Genomic DNA, 14,179 nt, shown 5'->3' with positions numbered 1-14,179 from the left:
ACTATTCTTTTTCATGTTCATGCTACATAAGAATTATGTAAGAATTCCATCAAAATATAATGGGAGCTGGGCAAGTGAGTGAATAAACACAAACACATTTTAAATTAAAATGGAAATGTTTCATCTGAAAATATCATCCTGAAACATTGCTTTCTCAAAAAGAAAATCTTTAGTATTTGAAAGAGGCTTTGGTATTTTTTGTATTTCCATCAGAGGTTTTTATCAAGGCTGTTCTCCAGATTTCATCAACTTTATACATGTTAGTCCCCCTCCCAAAAGGGAGACAATAAGATGTTCAGCTCTAACTGTGCCTTCTTTTTTTTAACTGGTCGCAATTCATATTTTAATCAATGTATTAAAAAAAACAACCTTGAATTACTGTTAATGTAAACCAAAACACATAATGTGGTAATTTTCTGACTATTAACTGAAGACTCCTGAAATCAAACAGGAATCAATTTTAATTGAATTTTTTTGCACTGTAAATGCTATGTCTCACCTGAAATGTAAAGATTATGCCATTATTTGCCCCCAAAGTTAGACCACTATAGCCTGATTGCATTCTGTAATGTCAAGATATGTCAGTGGCACATAATATATAGCTATTTAACCAAAACTCTTTCACACAGTGGTGTGAATCTTTTCTCAAATAGATTTAAAACTTTCATATAAAAAAGTTTTTGTGATTTCACTCTTCATTTTATTTTCAGTATTGTGAGAAGCTGAATGTGTTTTCATTTGTCTGTTAGTCTCTGTTTTAGGCTATGAAACCTTTGTGTTATGTACTGAATGAAAAAGGACTACATTTTATCTGGTCCGTAGGTACAAGATGAATAGCATGAAGTATTAAAGAAACTACATAGGAAGTGCCAAGAAGGAATTCAAAGCAGATGAAAACCAAATTTTCACTATTTTTCATTAGTTAAACTGTATTACAGCTCTCTATCAACATTTTAATTTTGCTAAAGCCTCTGATGTGAACTCCTGCTATAGCCAAGAGCTATGTTGCAGCCATAAGGGCGGAAGCTGAGCTAGATCCGTGTCACATCACTTATCCTTTAACTTATATTTGAATATGACAAGTCTTGTCCCCACCAAACCTCTTGACAGAGTGCAGGCGGTGAGCCTGGCTATGGACCAACGTGAAGGAGCAGCTCGCGATTCAGATGTGACAGAAAGCAGCATGTTTCTATGCTTTCCAGCATTTATATCATGTCATCTCCTTCTACACTGATGTATCTATGTTGTATGATTTATTTTAGGTATAAAGGACTGCACACTCAGGCTTTCTGGATCGGTTTGTTTCTCTTAAATCCTGATGAAGGATTTGCCTGGATTGATGGTTCCCCGGTGAGTACTTATTTGCTGGATACTAGTTGACTTCCTGTCCTTTAGATTATATAGATTTTCATCTCTTTATGCCTTTTTTTCCAATCTTTTTTAGACCTTTGGCAGGTACACGGCAGCCCTTTATCCATCAGCTGAACAGCTGCAGTGCTTAGTGATGACACTGTCTTAACACACTAATGGAAGTACAAAATTGCCTGTTTGATCCCTGGCACCATGTTACATCCCATCTTCTAAAGTCCGTGCTTTTAGACCTTCACAGCATCCCAGATCAGGCACTGCTGTAGTCAGGTTGCCATCTTTCACAAAGCAAAATAAACACAACTCCCTCCACCCATCAGTTTTTCCTCCAGGAGACACATACTTTTATATACTGTACAATCCTTACACCTTCTCCAGGGAGTGATGGGGAAATTGAGCTGATCAGCATGACTTTCACAGCCCCCTCAGACCTATCTGAACTCCTACTGATCCCATAAACAAGGTACTTGAGATGATGAGATCCTGAAACTGTGTAACAAAGGCAATCTCAATTACTTCTACTCAGCTCGAATCACATAGTAATTGACATGTATTTCCAACACAGGTAATTTATGAGAACTGGGATGACGATGAACCCAACAACCATAAAGAAATTGAACACTGTGTTATGTTTAATAGATCACCTCAAATGCGCTGGAATGACTTGTACTGTGAACATTTACTTAATTGGATTTGTGAAACAAAAAAAGGTATGATTACTTCCCCATTTAATTGGAGCGATAAAGCCAAGTTCAAAAGCAAATTGTATGGATTTAAACAAATTGAAGAGAAGATAGATACTGGGAATTGTTAATTTTAAAACCGGTTGCAGTGAAGGCAACACATAAAGCAAGAGGAATGAATTGAGATATTTCAATTGTACTCAGATCCAGGAAGTTAAAGATGTCCCTATTACTTCATCTCTGCCTTTCTTTCTGCCAAGGGTTGAACAAATTTGCAAGGCAAAGGAACTTACACCCTTTCCTTTTATTTCCTCCCTGTATGTCTATCTGCTTCAGGCTTACCCAGGAAAGCCAAAGATGCAGGACATTAAAACTCTCTGTACAAAAGAGAAAAAAGCTTTGCTTCCCACTGTGAAATGAATAATGGGAACCAAAGAGAGGGATCAGTTGCTACAGGAACCAGCAACACTGAAAAAGAGATCAAAAATAGAGGCTGGTGTAGCCTTGAAGGACTCCTGCATCCACCAGCTTTGCCTGGAAGTCAGGGCCCTAGCGACAGGACTCCTGCACCTGGGGCCAGGGCATGGAAGGACCCGATGGACGTGCATCAGGGTGCCTGCCAGCAGGAGACAGGGTCTTTATGGGCTGAGGACCTCCACTGACAACCCGTGAGGAAAGAACTCATTTTGCTTACTTAGTCCTACTTTTACATCCCTTCTTCCTGGTTGTAAACTGAGTACGTGTATGCATCTCCATGGAGCAGAAGAGAGTCTTACAAGCTTCTTGAAAAGAAAGTTGGATGCATGCAGGGAGCTTGTGGGAAGCACAACAGAGAAAGGAAGGGAGAAGTAGTTATATAAAAAACACTAAGTACATCTAATATTTGATGGCTCTGCCAACAAACTGTTACCCTTGAACAGCAAATAAGGCACCGTGCTAACATTGAAAAGTTGCTTAACCAAAAAGGAAGAATCACTGTTCCCTGGTGGGTAGATTAGTCATACAAATGCACCGTCAAACCAGTGACTTCTGCATACCAGCTTGAAGCAAGACATCCTGCACAGCCCTCTCTGGTGGGCTGAGCATGCTCCTCTGCACAGATGTGGATCTCTACTCTTGGTGAGATTACTCAGGAGGAGTTCAGAAACCATAAAATAAAGATTCTGATCATTTTATCTTGATCCTAGATGACCCTTCAAATGTAAAAATACAAAATAATTAGATTATTGTTATTGTGAATCTAGATTCTAAAATAATCAATGTGAGAGGACAGATGCTCAGATTTTAATTCCCTCATACTCACTTAAGACACATATTTACTTAAGCTACTCTATCTTTTGGAAAAAAAAAGAATGTTATAATTAGAATTAAAAAAAAATTCAAAATCAAGTGAAGCACATAAATTCATTGTGAAGACATTTGAATAATATTTTTTACTAAATACTTAGGAAGAAAATATTTAAAATCTCCCAACAGAAGAATTTTGATTGCTTTTTCATTTGTCTGCTTATTTCTCATATAACTGTTCCTGTCATTTCTTTAATAATATGTTCCTCTCTATCAAACCACAGAAGAAATAGAGATAGCTAAGAACAGAATTAGTAGGTTTTGTGAAGAACAAAGTAACAGGCATCCAAATGAAAACAGAGCTACCAGTATAGCTGGCTCTGGAAATAGCAACAGGTTAATTGCTTCCACCTGGTCCATCCTCTAAGCAGAAATCTGGGTTTAGCATCTGCTGACTCTGCAGGACTGTTAAAAACAGACCTTCCTAGCAAAAGCTAAGCCACTGGGATAGGAGGAATGTATTGAGATGCTAGGAATGATGTATGGTATTAACAAAATATCAGCATTAAGCTTTCAGTACTTGTAAATAGTTCACTACTGTGTAGGTGAGTTTGAGAGCTTACTATATTGGTTGGAATATGTTGTTTGACTATAGTCCCAGGAATATATAAAAAAAATAATAATAGTATGGCATTTTTAAGTAAAAAAATATTTTTCATTTATTTATTAATTTATTTTAAAGTAAAAATACTTAATAAATTTTCAAACTGATATGAATTTCATCTGTAATGTGTTTATATGCATCCTGTATTGTTTAATACAGTGCTTTTGGAGAGACATATATGCTTTAAAGATATATATTTTTCACTAGATGAATTTTTCTAAATTATACACATTTTTAATGTAGTCCAGTGGTATATGCTCTAAAATCCTGAAAATGCATTACATGATTCATAGCTTGGGGTTTTTTCTCCCCCCTCTTTTGCTATACAAAGAATTTGCAACTACATAAAGCAAATCTTTCTGGATTTTTCTGAATTTGCAATATTGCTCATGATGATCTTTTATTTCACAGGTTCACTTCTAAAACCTGAACCGAACTACAAATTTGGTAGGATTTTTTTCTCTTTCAAAGAAAAGTTTACTGTATAATTTTAAGGCATTGTACAGTCCAAATATAAATGTAATATATGATTCTTTATCTTTCAGAATATCAAGTCACTGATAATGGATGGATAATATATGAAGATAAGCAGTACTATTTCAGCAGAGAACTTGTCCATATGGAAGAAGCACGGAGAGTCTGTCAGAAGAACTTTGCAGATCTTGTTGTCATTGAGAATGAAAGTGAAAGACAGTTTCTATGGAAATATGTAAGCACTGAGCCTGTTAATGATAATCAAATTATGAAGCAGAGCAGCTGATAAAACAAAGGGAACAGCCTATCTGTTTATGTAAGCTTGAGTCTTGAGCTATTGTCCTACATTACTGGCTTATATAACAATATACTTGTTCAGGACCTGTATAAGAAAATCACTATCGCTTTTAGTAAGCAGAGGAAAAAGGCATGCAAATGTTAAAGGTGCCACAAAGCACAGTACAGGCCCAAGTAGCTCAGCTCTTCTACGGTATGTTCAGCATAGTGATTATGGCTTTCCTGTTCAGTAGGCTCCTCACTCCAGGATGTTCCCCATATCCCTGTTGCCTGCTTGAAACCTGGGTCTGAACCGAAAATGTTCTTACCTGAGGCTCAAATCCTGAAAGAAAGAAAAAATAAATCACAGGCATGGTTAATGGGCTTCCAGGTTTCTGTTTGATGTTGAGGAACTGTTTTGTGCTTAACTGTTAATTGCTTTTGTTTTAGACTTACACAAAACTCCGAGGGGAAACATATTTCATTGGCTTAGTTGTCAGCTTTGATCAGAAATTCAGGTGAGTAAAGGAAAACTGATAATGAACAACAAATGACAGCAATTTCATCTCACTCTATGGGAGCATTCGTGTGTGCTTTCATTTTAAGAGTTGGAAACTATTGTGCAACTGACCTCTGGGTAGATTTCAAGAGAAATCTCAGATCAGAAGTGTCAAGTTCTCCTATATTTAAGCAGAGTAATGTGTTTTCCTTCCAAATCTGGGAAAGCATAACCAATAGAAGTTCACAGCTAAGATTCATTTCACTTAATGTCTTATGTTGAGAGATCTGAGTTAAACACCGAGGTGACCCTTCACAGGTAGTGAGAAGCAGCAGCTAATATTAGGTAGTTAATCGCCTGATTCACTTTAGACATCAACTTTAGGATGAGATTAACTCTGACCAAATCTGCAGTGGCTACAGAGTAAGCCCAGGAGGTTTTGATAAAATATGAATGTAAGAGTTTAACCAGATTAATCCCAGTAGTTCAAGTTATGGGAGCTGGAAACAAGAAGTGTAAGCAACATCTCACCCAACAGCTTTTTGAAATTGCTGGTAGGGAACCCGTTTTGGAAATTTGTTTGTAGAAGGCTTCCAAGAGAACACGTTTCTGGGATGAAAAGGAAATCCATGCACTGGTGAGATCTTGCAGTTTCTGTCTTGCCCAGACCATAAAGAAGTCTTTGCTCGAAGTATGATGTTATTTATCCAACCTTGGGCGAAATGGGATGCTGATAGAATTTGAATGTGATAGTACTAAATAGATAAAAAGCAGCAATAAAGTTATGGATACGTCCTCTCCAGTATATGTAGAGCCTTTGCCCTCTGGTCACTACTAATGCTCTGCTTAGCCCTTTACCTAGACAGACACTGTAGCTAAATGACTGCTGGAGATGTCTGTCCAGCAGCCACTGTCCCCTTCTTTCTTTCAGATGGTTGGATGACACTCCAGTGAACTATGTTGCCTGGGCTCCAAACGAACCCAGTTTTGCAAATAATGACAAACACTGTGTGATAATGTCAAGAAACTTTGGTGAGTAAAATAGCAACAAAGAAGTATTTGGTTGAAAATTCAGCATCAAAATCCAAAATGTTTGCTACATATTTGAATTTGAGATTATCCCACAAATAGATAGTTCAACAATGCTGACAGTTTTTCATGGCATGGTTTTAAACCATGCCATCGCTATTAGGAGACAAACATACCACAGAGGGAGTATGTGTGGGTAAATGTGTACATAGCAACTTTCACCTGCCTCCAGAAGGTTTCATTCATTTCTGCTTTACAAATACTGTCTGGGGTTGACTGCTGTAATGGTGGTATGAGAGTTCCAGGCAGTGATTCTCTGTATTCCATTTATTTACAGGATTTTGGAAAGATATAAGCTGTGCTGTGAAAAATTACTTCATCTGCGAAAGGCATAATTCAACCTACTCAGGATTTGCTCCTACTGTACTTCCACCTCTGGGAGGGTGTCCTGAAACCTGGCTTTTGTTTAACAATAAGGTGCAGTAACAAATCTCAGCCTTATTTAGCAGATTTGCTATAGGTAGAGGAAAGAAATACCTTTTTTTTTTTTTATCTCACTATGTGAAACCTCTCACTTTATACACCGGTTTATTAAGAGGTATTCTAATTAGCAGTGTATGCAGTTTTTTGTGTTGGCAAGTCTGCCTCTAATCTAAAAAACAAAGGTGAATTTGAATATTTTAAATTATAATTTTTGTAAATGTTCTTGTGCCCTTAGCCATAGTTACTTTTACAGTTTCTAAAATTTTCTGTTTATTTTAGGCACACTTACTTGCATGGAAATCCTGTTCCATTATCCTTACCTGTAAGTGTAAGCCCCTTTTTCTGAGCAACACTGAGATTAAAAAATGCAAGGTCACACTTTTCATATGTAATTGGTTATCACAACAACTCATTTTAAAATGAGAAACACAAACAGCAATAAATGTCAAATCAAATACAGAAAACAAGCAAGCATTGGTTTTGCTAACTTAATCAAAAGTACACCTGGCCATGTGAATGAAAAAAACAAAAACCAACAAACAAACAAAAGAAAATCACAAATGAATCCCACAGTGCAATCAATAGCAAAAGTTGTTATGCATTCAACAGGCATAAAAAGGGAGAAACAGCATATGCCAGTTAAAAGCCATGTCTTCTGTCCCTCAGAACATACACAACCACAAAACCCACTTTTTCCACGGATATTAAGGAAAAATCCCTATGGGATACTAATACACCATACAAAAGAGCATTTCTTCCTCACACTGTTCAGCTCACGCTGAGTGCTCACAGAGGCTCAGGCTTTAGTACTAAGTCTGGGTGGTGATGGTGTATGTATATATATATATATACGCACACACACACACACACAAGAACTCAAGAACTTGACCTGAGAGATACCTGCCCCAAATTACGTTCCTGATCAGGAAGTAGTTTCGGTCCCTCAAAAATTCTACTTTTCAGTGGCGTGACCTGAAATCTCTACTTGTGCACATTGGATATCTAATTAATTCCTCAAAGGCTTTTGGAGGCTGCCCACTCTTGCCCAGCACTAACCCTGAACCATCCATAGGTTTGTAGGTGCTGCACAGGCATCGCTGTGATTAGCTGGGTCCACTTCTTGCTGGCTGAAAATATTCACGTTTCAGTAGCTTCCCCCATCTGCTGCTTTTTACATGCAGGGACTAGAACTGAATTAATCAAAACCAATGGTTTCAAGACTCTTTGACACCTGAAATTTTGTCTAATCCTTTACTCTCCCCCCAGTGTTATAAAATATTTGGGTCCAGAGGAGAAGAGAGACTGACTTGGCACTCTGCAAGAAGTGATTGTATAGAATTAGGGGGAAATTTGGCCTCTATACACAATGAGCAAGTGCAAGGTAAGGCATCTGAGCCTTTTGGTGCTAAGTATGAAGCCAGCACGTTTCATCTAACAGTCGAACTAGCCTCTAGATCTAAACAGCATAACCTACAAAGGAAGACCCTGAGCTGATTGATCCAGGGAGAAGAGTGGAGTGAGATATGACACTTCCCATCTTTTGGCAAAAGCATCATGTATAGGGAATAGAATAATCTGTTCTTAATGGCCTTGGAAGATGGGATAAACAGGAGTAATAATATATAGTAATTATATAAATATATAAAATTACATATAATATATATTATATATATGTAATATAAAAATAATAAATAGTAATTAGATGTCCACAGAATAGTCAAGTCAGACAGCAAACAAACATCTACTAGAAATTACATGTGTGTTGATGCTACCTTGGGGAAAACTGATCAATCATTTTGAAGTCACTTCTAGCCCTAATCTCTCTATTTCCAAGAAGTCTATATCATTTTTATGATTTTTATGATACTTTTCTTAATGAAATCGAATTGCTTCAGTTAATTACTCATTTTAATTTTCCTCTTTTATTCTTAATTCATAGTCTAACAATACTGAATTTGCTATTTCCAATATTTTTAAAAGTTGATTGGTTGTTTTATTTGGAATTTGCTTTACACAATTTGAAGAAAGGCAACTCCTCGGCTACTCTCTTTCTGATGTTTTTTTTTTTTAATAGCCTTCTTTACCTTGCAATTAAAGGATGTTGCCAATGAAACGTGGATCGGACTGAACGACATTAACCATGACGGCACATATCTTTGGACAGATGGAAGCTTTTTTGACTACTCAAATTGGGCAAGACAAGTCCGATTTAGAGATGAATACATGTACATTGATGGGAAGTATATTACAATACAGGTAAACAGAAAAAACTCAGAAAATGCGTAATTTAGATAATGTACTCAAGGTTAGTTGACTGACTTCTGTCTCAGCTAGGATCCTGTATTTCAATGGCTTAAAGCAGAAGGCAACGGAATATTTCAGAGATCGAGTTTTTATAGCTGTACCCACAGATTAATAGGCCTCTTCAGAGTCTACACTTACTGTCATTCCTTTGCAGAAGTCCAGACTGAACAAGAAGAGTGCTGTATTATAATTACTGCTAGAATGAAAGTTATTAGAATTATTAGATTTTACTGGAAATGTTCAGTATTATTAGCTCGAATTTTTACTTTGCTTTATTGTTTTTCCTTGCACAGCATGAATTCAAATGCAAGTTCAACAAATTCAGTACAGATTACCATAAAATACATCATAAAAATAGCTTTGGTGTACTCCAAGCAATTTTAATAAACTGACAAAATTTCTTGCAGTAACCTGCCAAGGAAGGTTCATTTGCTTGTATATATAATATCATGTTTCACTTCCAAGAAACAATAAATGAAAACAAAAGCCAGAAAATTAGGAAAGAAATCTATTAACTTTGTCTCCTCAAACTAATTTCTATTAATTTGCCAGACATTTTGCACTTTGTTAGCTTTAATTTCATTTTTTAAATTTTCCCTAGACTGACTGTATTGCAATGACAACAAGATCTGTAGATGAAGCAGGGTACTGGGAAATCACTGACTGCCAGCATAACAAAAGCTATATTTGCCAGATGGACAGCAGTAAGTTTTATTTTTTGCCGCCTTTGTTGGAAGAGATTTCCTGAAAAATCTGACTGTGAGTCCTCAGTTGTAACTGCCCAGCTGTGCCTGTAGCAGCTGGTGTGAGGGAAGCAGGGCTGCTTTCCCAGCTCAGGAATTCCAGACACAGAACCCGCTCAGGGATAAAGATTATAAAAAAGTTTTGGATTTACAGCCTTTTCCCTACCAGCATATGCACCAGCACTCACAGAGGCTCACTTCACCTACCCTGCAGACGCCTACGCTTAAATCAAGTGCCTGCACGTGGTGAGCAGACACTTCAAAGGCAGGATTCACCTGCCTTGTTGTGATGCAAGTGCCCAAAACAGGTTGTTAGAAAAATTGTGCCTTCAAAATGCATTTCTTCTCTATTGACATAATAGTTTACCCACCTGTGCTTTACCCAGCTGGCACAGATAAAGGTATCTGACTCAGGTTATTACACAAATACAATGCATAAAGACAAATCCATCAGTGACCTGCACCACAGGCATCTTAGTTATGCAGATAAAACACTAAAGGACGCTTTCCCACCCCCAGATCTAACCCTTCCTCACGAGAAGAATCCTCACACATCCTCCACTGGGGGGTTAGCTACAGTCAGTCAGACTGGTTAGTATGCTCATCAGTCCTTAGCAATGCTTTTATATCACAAGATCAGCAATAATCAGAAGGGCAAAAGTTCTAGTTTTCTTTGTGTATCCTCAGGGTGAGAGATACATCTGGAGTGCAGCTACACTGCAGAGATCCACAGAAATAGGAACAGGGAACTGCTAAGCAGCAAGTAAAAATAGGGGAAGAAGCCACAGCTGCGCCAGATGTTTCATAGCTCTGCCTTGTGCAAGTGCAGAAAGCTGCATCTGGGCGTCACTAGCAAAAACAACTATCAGGGCATCCTTGACACTGACTGAACACAAAGGCAGTTTTTGTCCTTTTGTCTGTCCCCATCACTAGCTCTAGGTCTTTGTCTCCTGCTTCCACATGTATCATTTTAGGTACAGCTACAGTTTCCTTTTTCACTTCATCCTACGTGGGAAAGAAGCAGCAGCAGAGTCACAAACTGTGTTTAGAATGAAATTCACTCCTATTTTCAGACTGAAATGGTGTGGAGATCCTGCACCATGCTTGTGGGTGGGAGGAATTTCACCTGCACTGCAGGAGGGGGACCTAGAGAGCTCTGGGGGGAACATCACTGTATAACCAGTATTCACAAAATTTCATCTGGTGCAGTGTAAGTCTAGATACACACAGTGTTCTCTGCCTCTTCCTAATCCCTGAATACACTTTTTATGCTATAGTTAAAAATAATTCCAAGTTACCATTAAAAAATGTCTCCTGTGTTTTAAATAAGAAATGCTTTTACCTGATGCTTGTGCTGCCACACTATATTCAACTGTTACTCAAAAGTAATGCTGATATTCAGGCAGCTAGTAATTTTTGACTGTTTTCTCCCCTTCCTCTCAAATTTACACTTCTTTCCTTCAGAGCCTGAACTGTTCCGTTCCACAATTGCCCCAGATTCTGGTTTCATCCATTATGGTAACAGCACCTATTTAATCATTCCTTCTAAAATGAATTGGGAAGAAGCAAGAAAAGCCTGCAAGAAGAGATCTTCAGAGCTTGCCAGCATTTTTGATCATTACAGTAATATATTCCTGCTGCTGCAGGCAGCACGATATGGAGGACCCTTATGGATTGGGCTCAACAGCAATGTGGTAAGATCAATAAATTCACTGGTGGAGCAATTTAATGCTGTTGACTGGATTACTATCCGCAGGCAGAACTGTAGCATGAGTAGATTTAGGAACCTAGGACTGGTGGACAGCACTCACTCCATTTAACTTCATCCGTCTTAAATAATTATTCCGTTTTAGGCAACGGAGAAGGATGGGAACCTCTGACAGTGCTGGCCTCTACTAATTCTTTGGGAGTCTTAGACTTTTAGGTTAAACTATCTGGGTAACTTTCAGGTGGCCATTTTTAGGAAAGCTGAATTCTACTGAACAGGACCAACAAGGTCATTAAGTCTAGTCCCTCACGATCATTGGCAGCTGTACAGAAGAGCTCACAGGACATACTATGTGCCTCTGAACACCCTCATTCTGATACCTGCTAAGTCCCAAAGATTAAAAGTAGTAAAAGCTATATTGTACCAGAAAAAGTGGATTCAGAGACCCAGGTCCACCACTGTGTAAGGCAACACTTGAGTCAGTCTTACTAACTCTGTGGCTGAGTGCCAAAATGAGCTTCACGTTTTCTAGTGAATATGTAGCTGTTCAATGCATCTAAATATCATGTTTCTATTGCATTGTCCTTTCAGATGGCTAAAATACCTTGATAATATAAAAAAAGTTCTTTCATCAGTAATAATCTTCTTAACTAGTGATTGTTTTTATTAATTGTGATTCTGCACAGATAAATAACACAGCAAAACATGTCTGAAATTTAGTATCTCTAGGGAGATCTTACAATAAATGTTCTGTAAAAATAGCATTTCTGATTATATGATGCAGCAGCACTCTGATAAAGCCTCCTAGAAGGCTACATTGTCTGAGAATGAACTTGTTATTGAACAACATGCATTTCAATGATTTTAACGGTACCTCTCCCTAACAGGTAAAATGCTTTGTCTGAGAATATATGTGTGACTAGAAGTCACCAGCTTTGACATGAATCCTCCCACTTGCACAAATCCACAGGACAACTCTATCCAAAAAAATATAATAGTGTTTAATTTCACTTGATATCAATTTTTTTTTGTTTTTACAGTTAGAAACATGGTTTAGAAAGTAGATAAAATTCCATGACAAGCAAGTTTGAAACACCAAATGTTCTCCTGGTCCTTTTCTTTTGCAGAGTAAAGCTTCTTGGTTCCTCCTGCTCCCCAGGCAATGATCTTGCCCTGATGGTGCTGAGGTCAGGAGGAACTTGTGTATCTGACCTCCTGATACATGTAGACACTAGAGAGAGATCATATTTTATCCCCCAGTTCTTAATGGCACCAACAGACTGTCTAGATCTGTCCCCAGTTCCTTGTAATTATTCTGATTCTTCCTGGGGAAAAAAAGGGGGCAGGGGGAGACTAAACAAAGACTCAAGACTTCCTGCTTCTGAATATTTCTCTTTTGCTTCTTACAAACCAAATATTTTCTCAGACTTTTCATAGTGATAACTGCAGTTTACTCCTGAATGTTTCTCCTCAGAACTGTACTTGAGCTTAGAGTCCCTGTTTGACAGCCAACTCCAAGACCCACTTCCACCTGAGCTTTCCACAAGTTTCATGTTCCTATGGTTGTATTGCTCTTCATGGTGATCTGAATCCTCTTAGACCATGATTCCACCTCACGATGGTGCCTGACAAGGGACTGAGCACCAGCAGTGCACAGCAAGCATCATTTGGCCTTCAAAACACCTTTGTGGGCTGTTTCAGCATGGGAGTGATACTGCTCTGTCTTACTTTCACATTGCTGGGTCCTGATTCAATTAATATTTTAACAGTACTAGAACAGATATACAAACTGAGCTCTACATGTCACTGTGAAAGTCTGCATTTGTATAAATCCACTCACCTGAAACAGCAGATGAGAGTGTACAAAAATTATGTTGTCTGTTTCAATTTTAGAGTCATGGCTATGACAGATGGATTGATAAAAGGAAAATAAATTTTTCAAAGTGGTCCTATGGAGAACCAAAACAGAAAATAGCCTGTGTCTATCTAGAGCTCCGTGGGACCTGGAAAACAGCACCTTGCAATGAAAAACATTTTCCTGCCTGCAAAAAATCTGAGGGTAAGCTATGGCGATGGCTTTCAGTTTTATGGCAGAAACCTTGCTCTATCTGCTTTGACTGAAATACAGATTTCTAAGTATGTATTAGGGAATAATAAGACTGAGTTTGTAATGTTAGTACCTTTATTTTGCATGAACAATGTTTTATTTTTATGATGTGGTCATTTATCAGACAAGATAATGCCATTTTACTAGACTAGGGTGATAACTGCAGTAGAAGTTCTCCTATGCCACAAGCAGACAGAACAGAGATTGTGGGAGTATTAAACATTTCACTTCAAGTCTAGAACATAAAACTTCTTGCTGACGGGGATTTTGTGGGAAGTATAAAACAAATACAGTTCCTTCACCATAAGCAGCATTCATACACTGGTTATGGTTTCAGTGTTATTAGATTTTAAAAACCGGGGAAAGGAGGAAGAGTTCTATCTGGGGAAAAAAGTCTGTTATTGGCCCAAACAATGTTTCATACTTCATACTGATTCTGCAGGTGTCACTAAGGAATACTACAAATTGAAAGCTACAGGCAACACTTAGGATGGGACTAAACCTTTTTGCTTTCCCATTTGTACTAGAGCAACCAGTATTAGCTCTGGTGACAC

At 38.0% G+C, this 14,179-nt stretch overlaps 1 protein-coding gene across 2 annotated transcripts in view; it reads left to right on the top strand.

Annotated features, from left to right (window-relative positions):
* LOC119146880 (macrophage mannose receptor 1-like) overlaps positions 1-14,179 on the top strand; it is a 33,951-nt gene that overhangs the window by 13,143 nt on the left and 6,629 nt on the right. For both annotated transcript variants that reach the window (XM_037385217.1, XM_037385216.1), the window contains exons 13-24: positions 1,263-1,350; positions 1,934-2,078; positions 4,414-4,449; positions 4,548-4,711; positions 5,203-5,270; positions 6,183-6,283; positions 6,618-6,757; positions 8,030-8,144; positions 8,838-9,019; positions 9,669-9,771; positions 11,275-11,504; positions 13,412-13,577. In XM_037385217.1, coding sequence (XP_037241114.1) covers positions 1,263-1,350; positions 1,934-2,078; positions 4,414-4,449; positions 4,548-4,711; positions 5,203-5,270; positions 6,183-6,283; positions 6,618-6,757; positions 8,030-8,144; positions 8,838-9,019; positions 9,669-9,771; positions 11,275-11,504; positions 13,412-13,577 — 1,538 coding nt within the window. The remainder of the gene's footprint in view (positions 1-1,262; positions 1,351-1,933; positions 2,079-4,413; positions 4,450-4,547; positions 4,712-5,202; positions 5,271-6,182; positions 6,284-6,617; positions 6,758-8,029; positions 8,145-8,837; positions 9,020-9,668; positions 9,772-11,274; positions 11,505-13,411; positions 13,578-14,179) is intronic.

Source organism: Falco rusticolus, chromosome 4 (assembly GCF_015220075.1).
Source record: "Falco rusticolus isolate bFalRus1 chromosome 4, bFalRus1.pri, whole genome shotgun sequence".
NCBI classification, from domain to species: Eukaryota; Metazoa; Chordata; class Aves; order Falconiformes; family Falconidae; genus Falco; species Falco rusticolus.
This window is presented reverse-complemented; position numbering and strand designations above follow the sequence as displayed.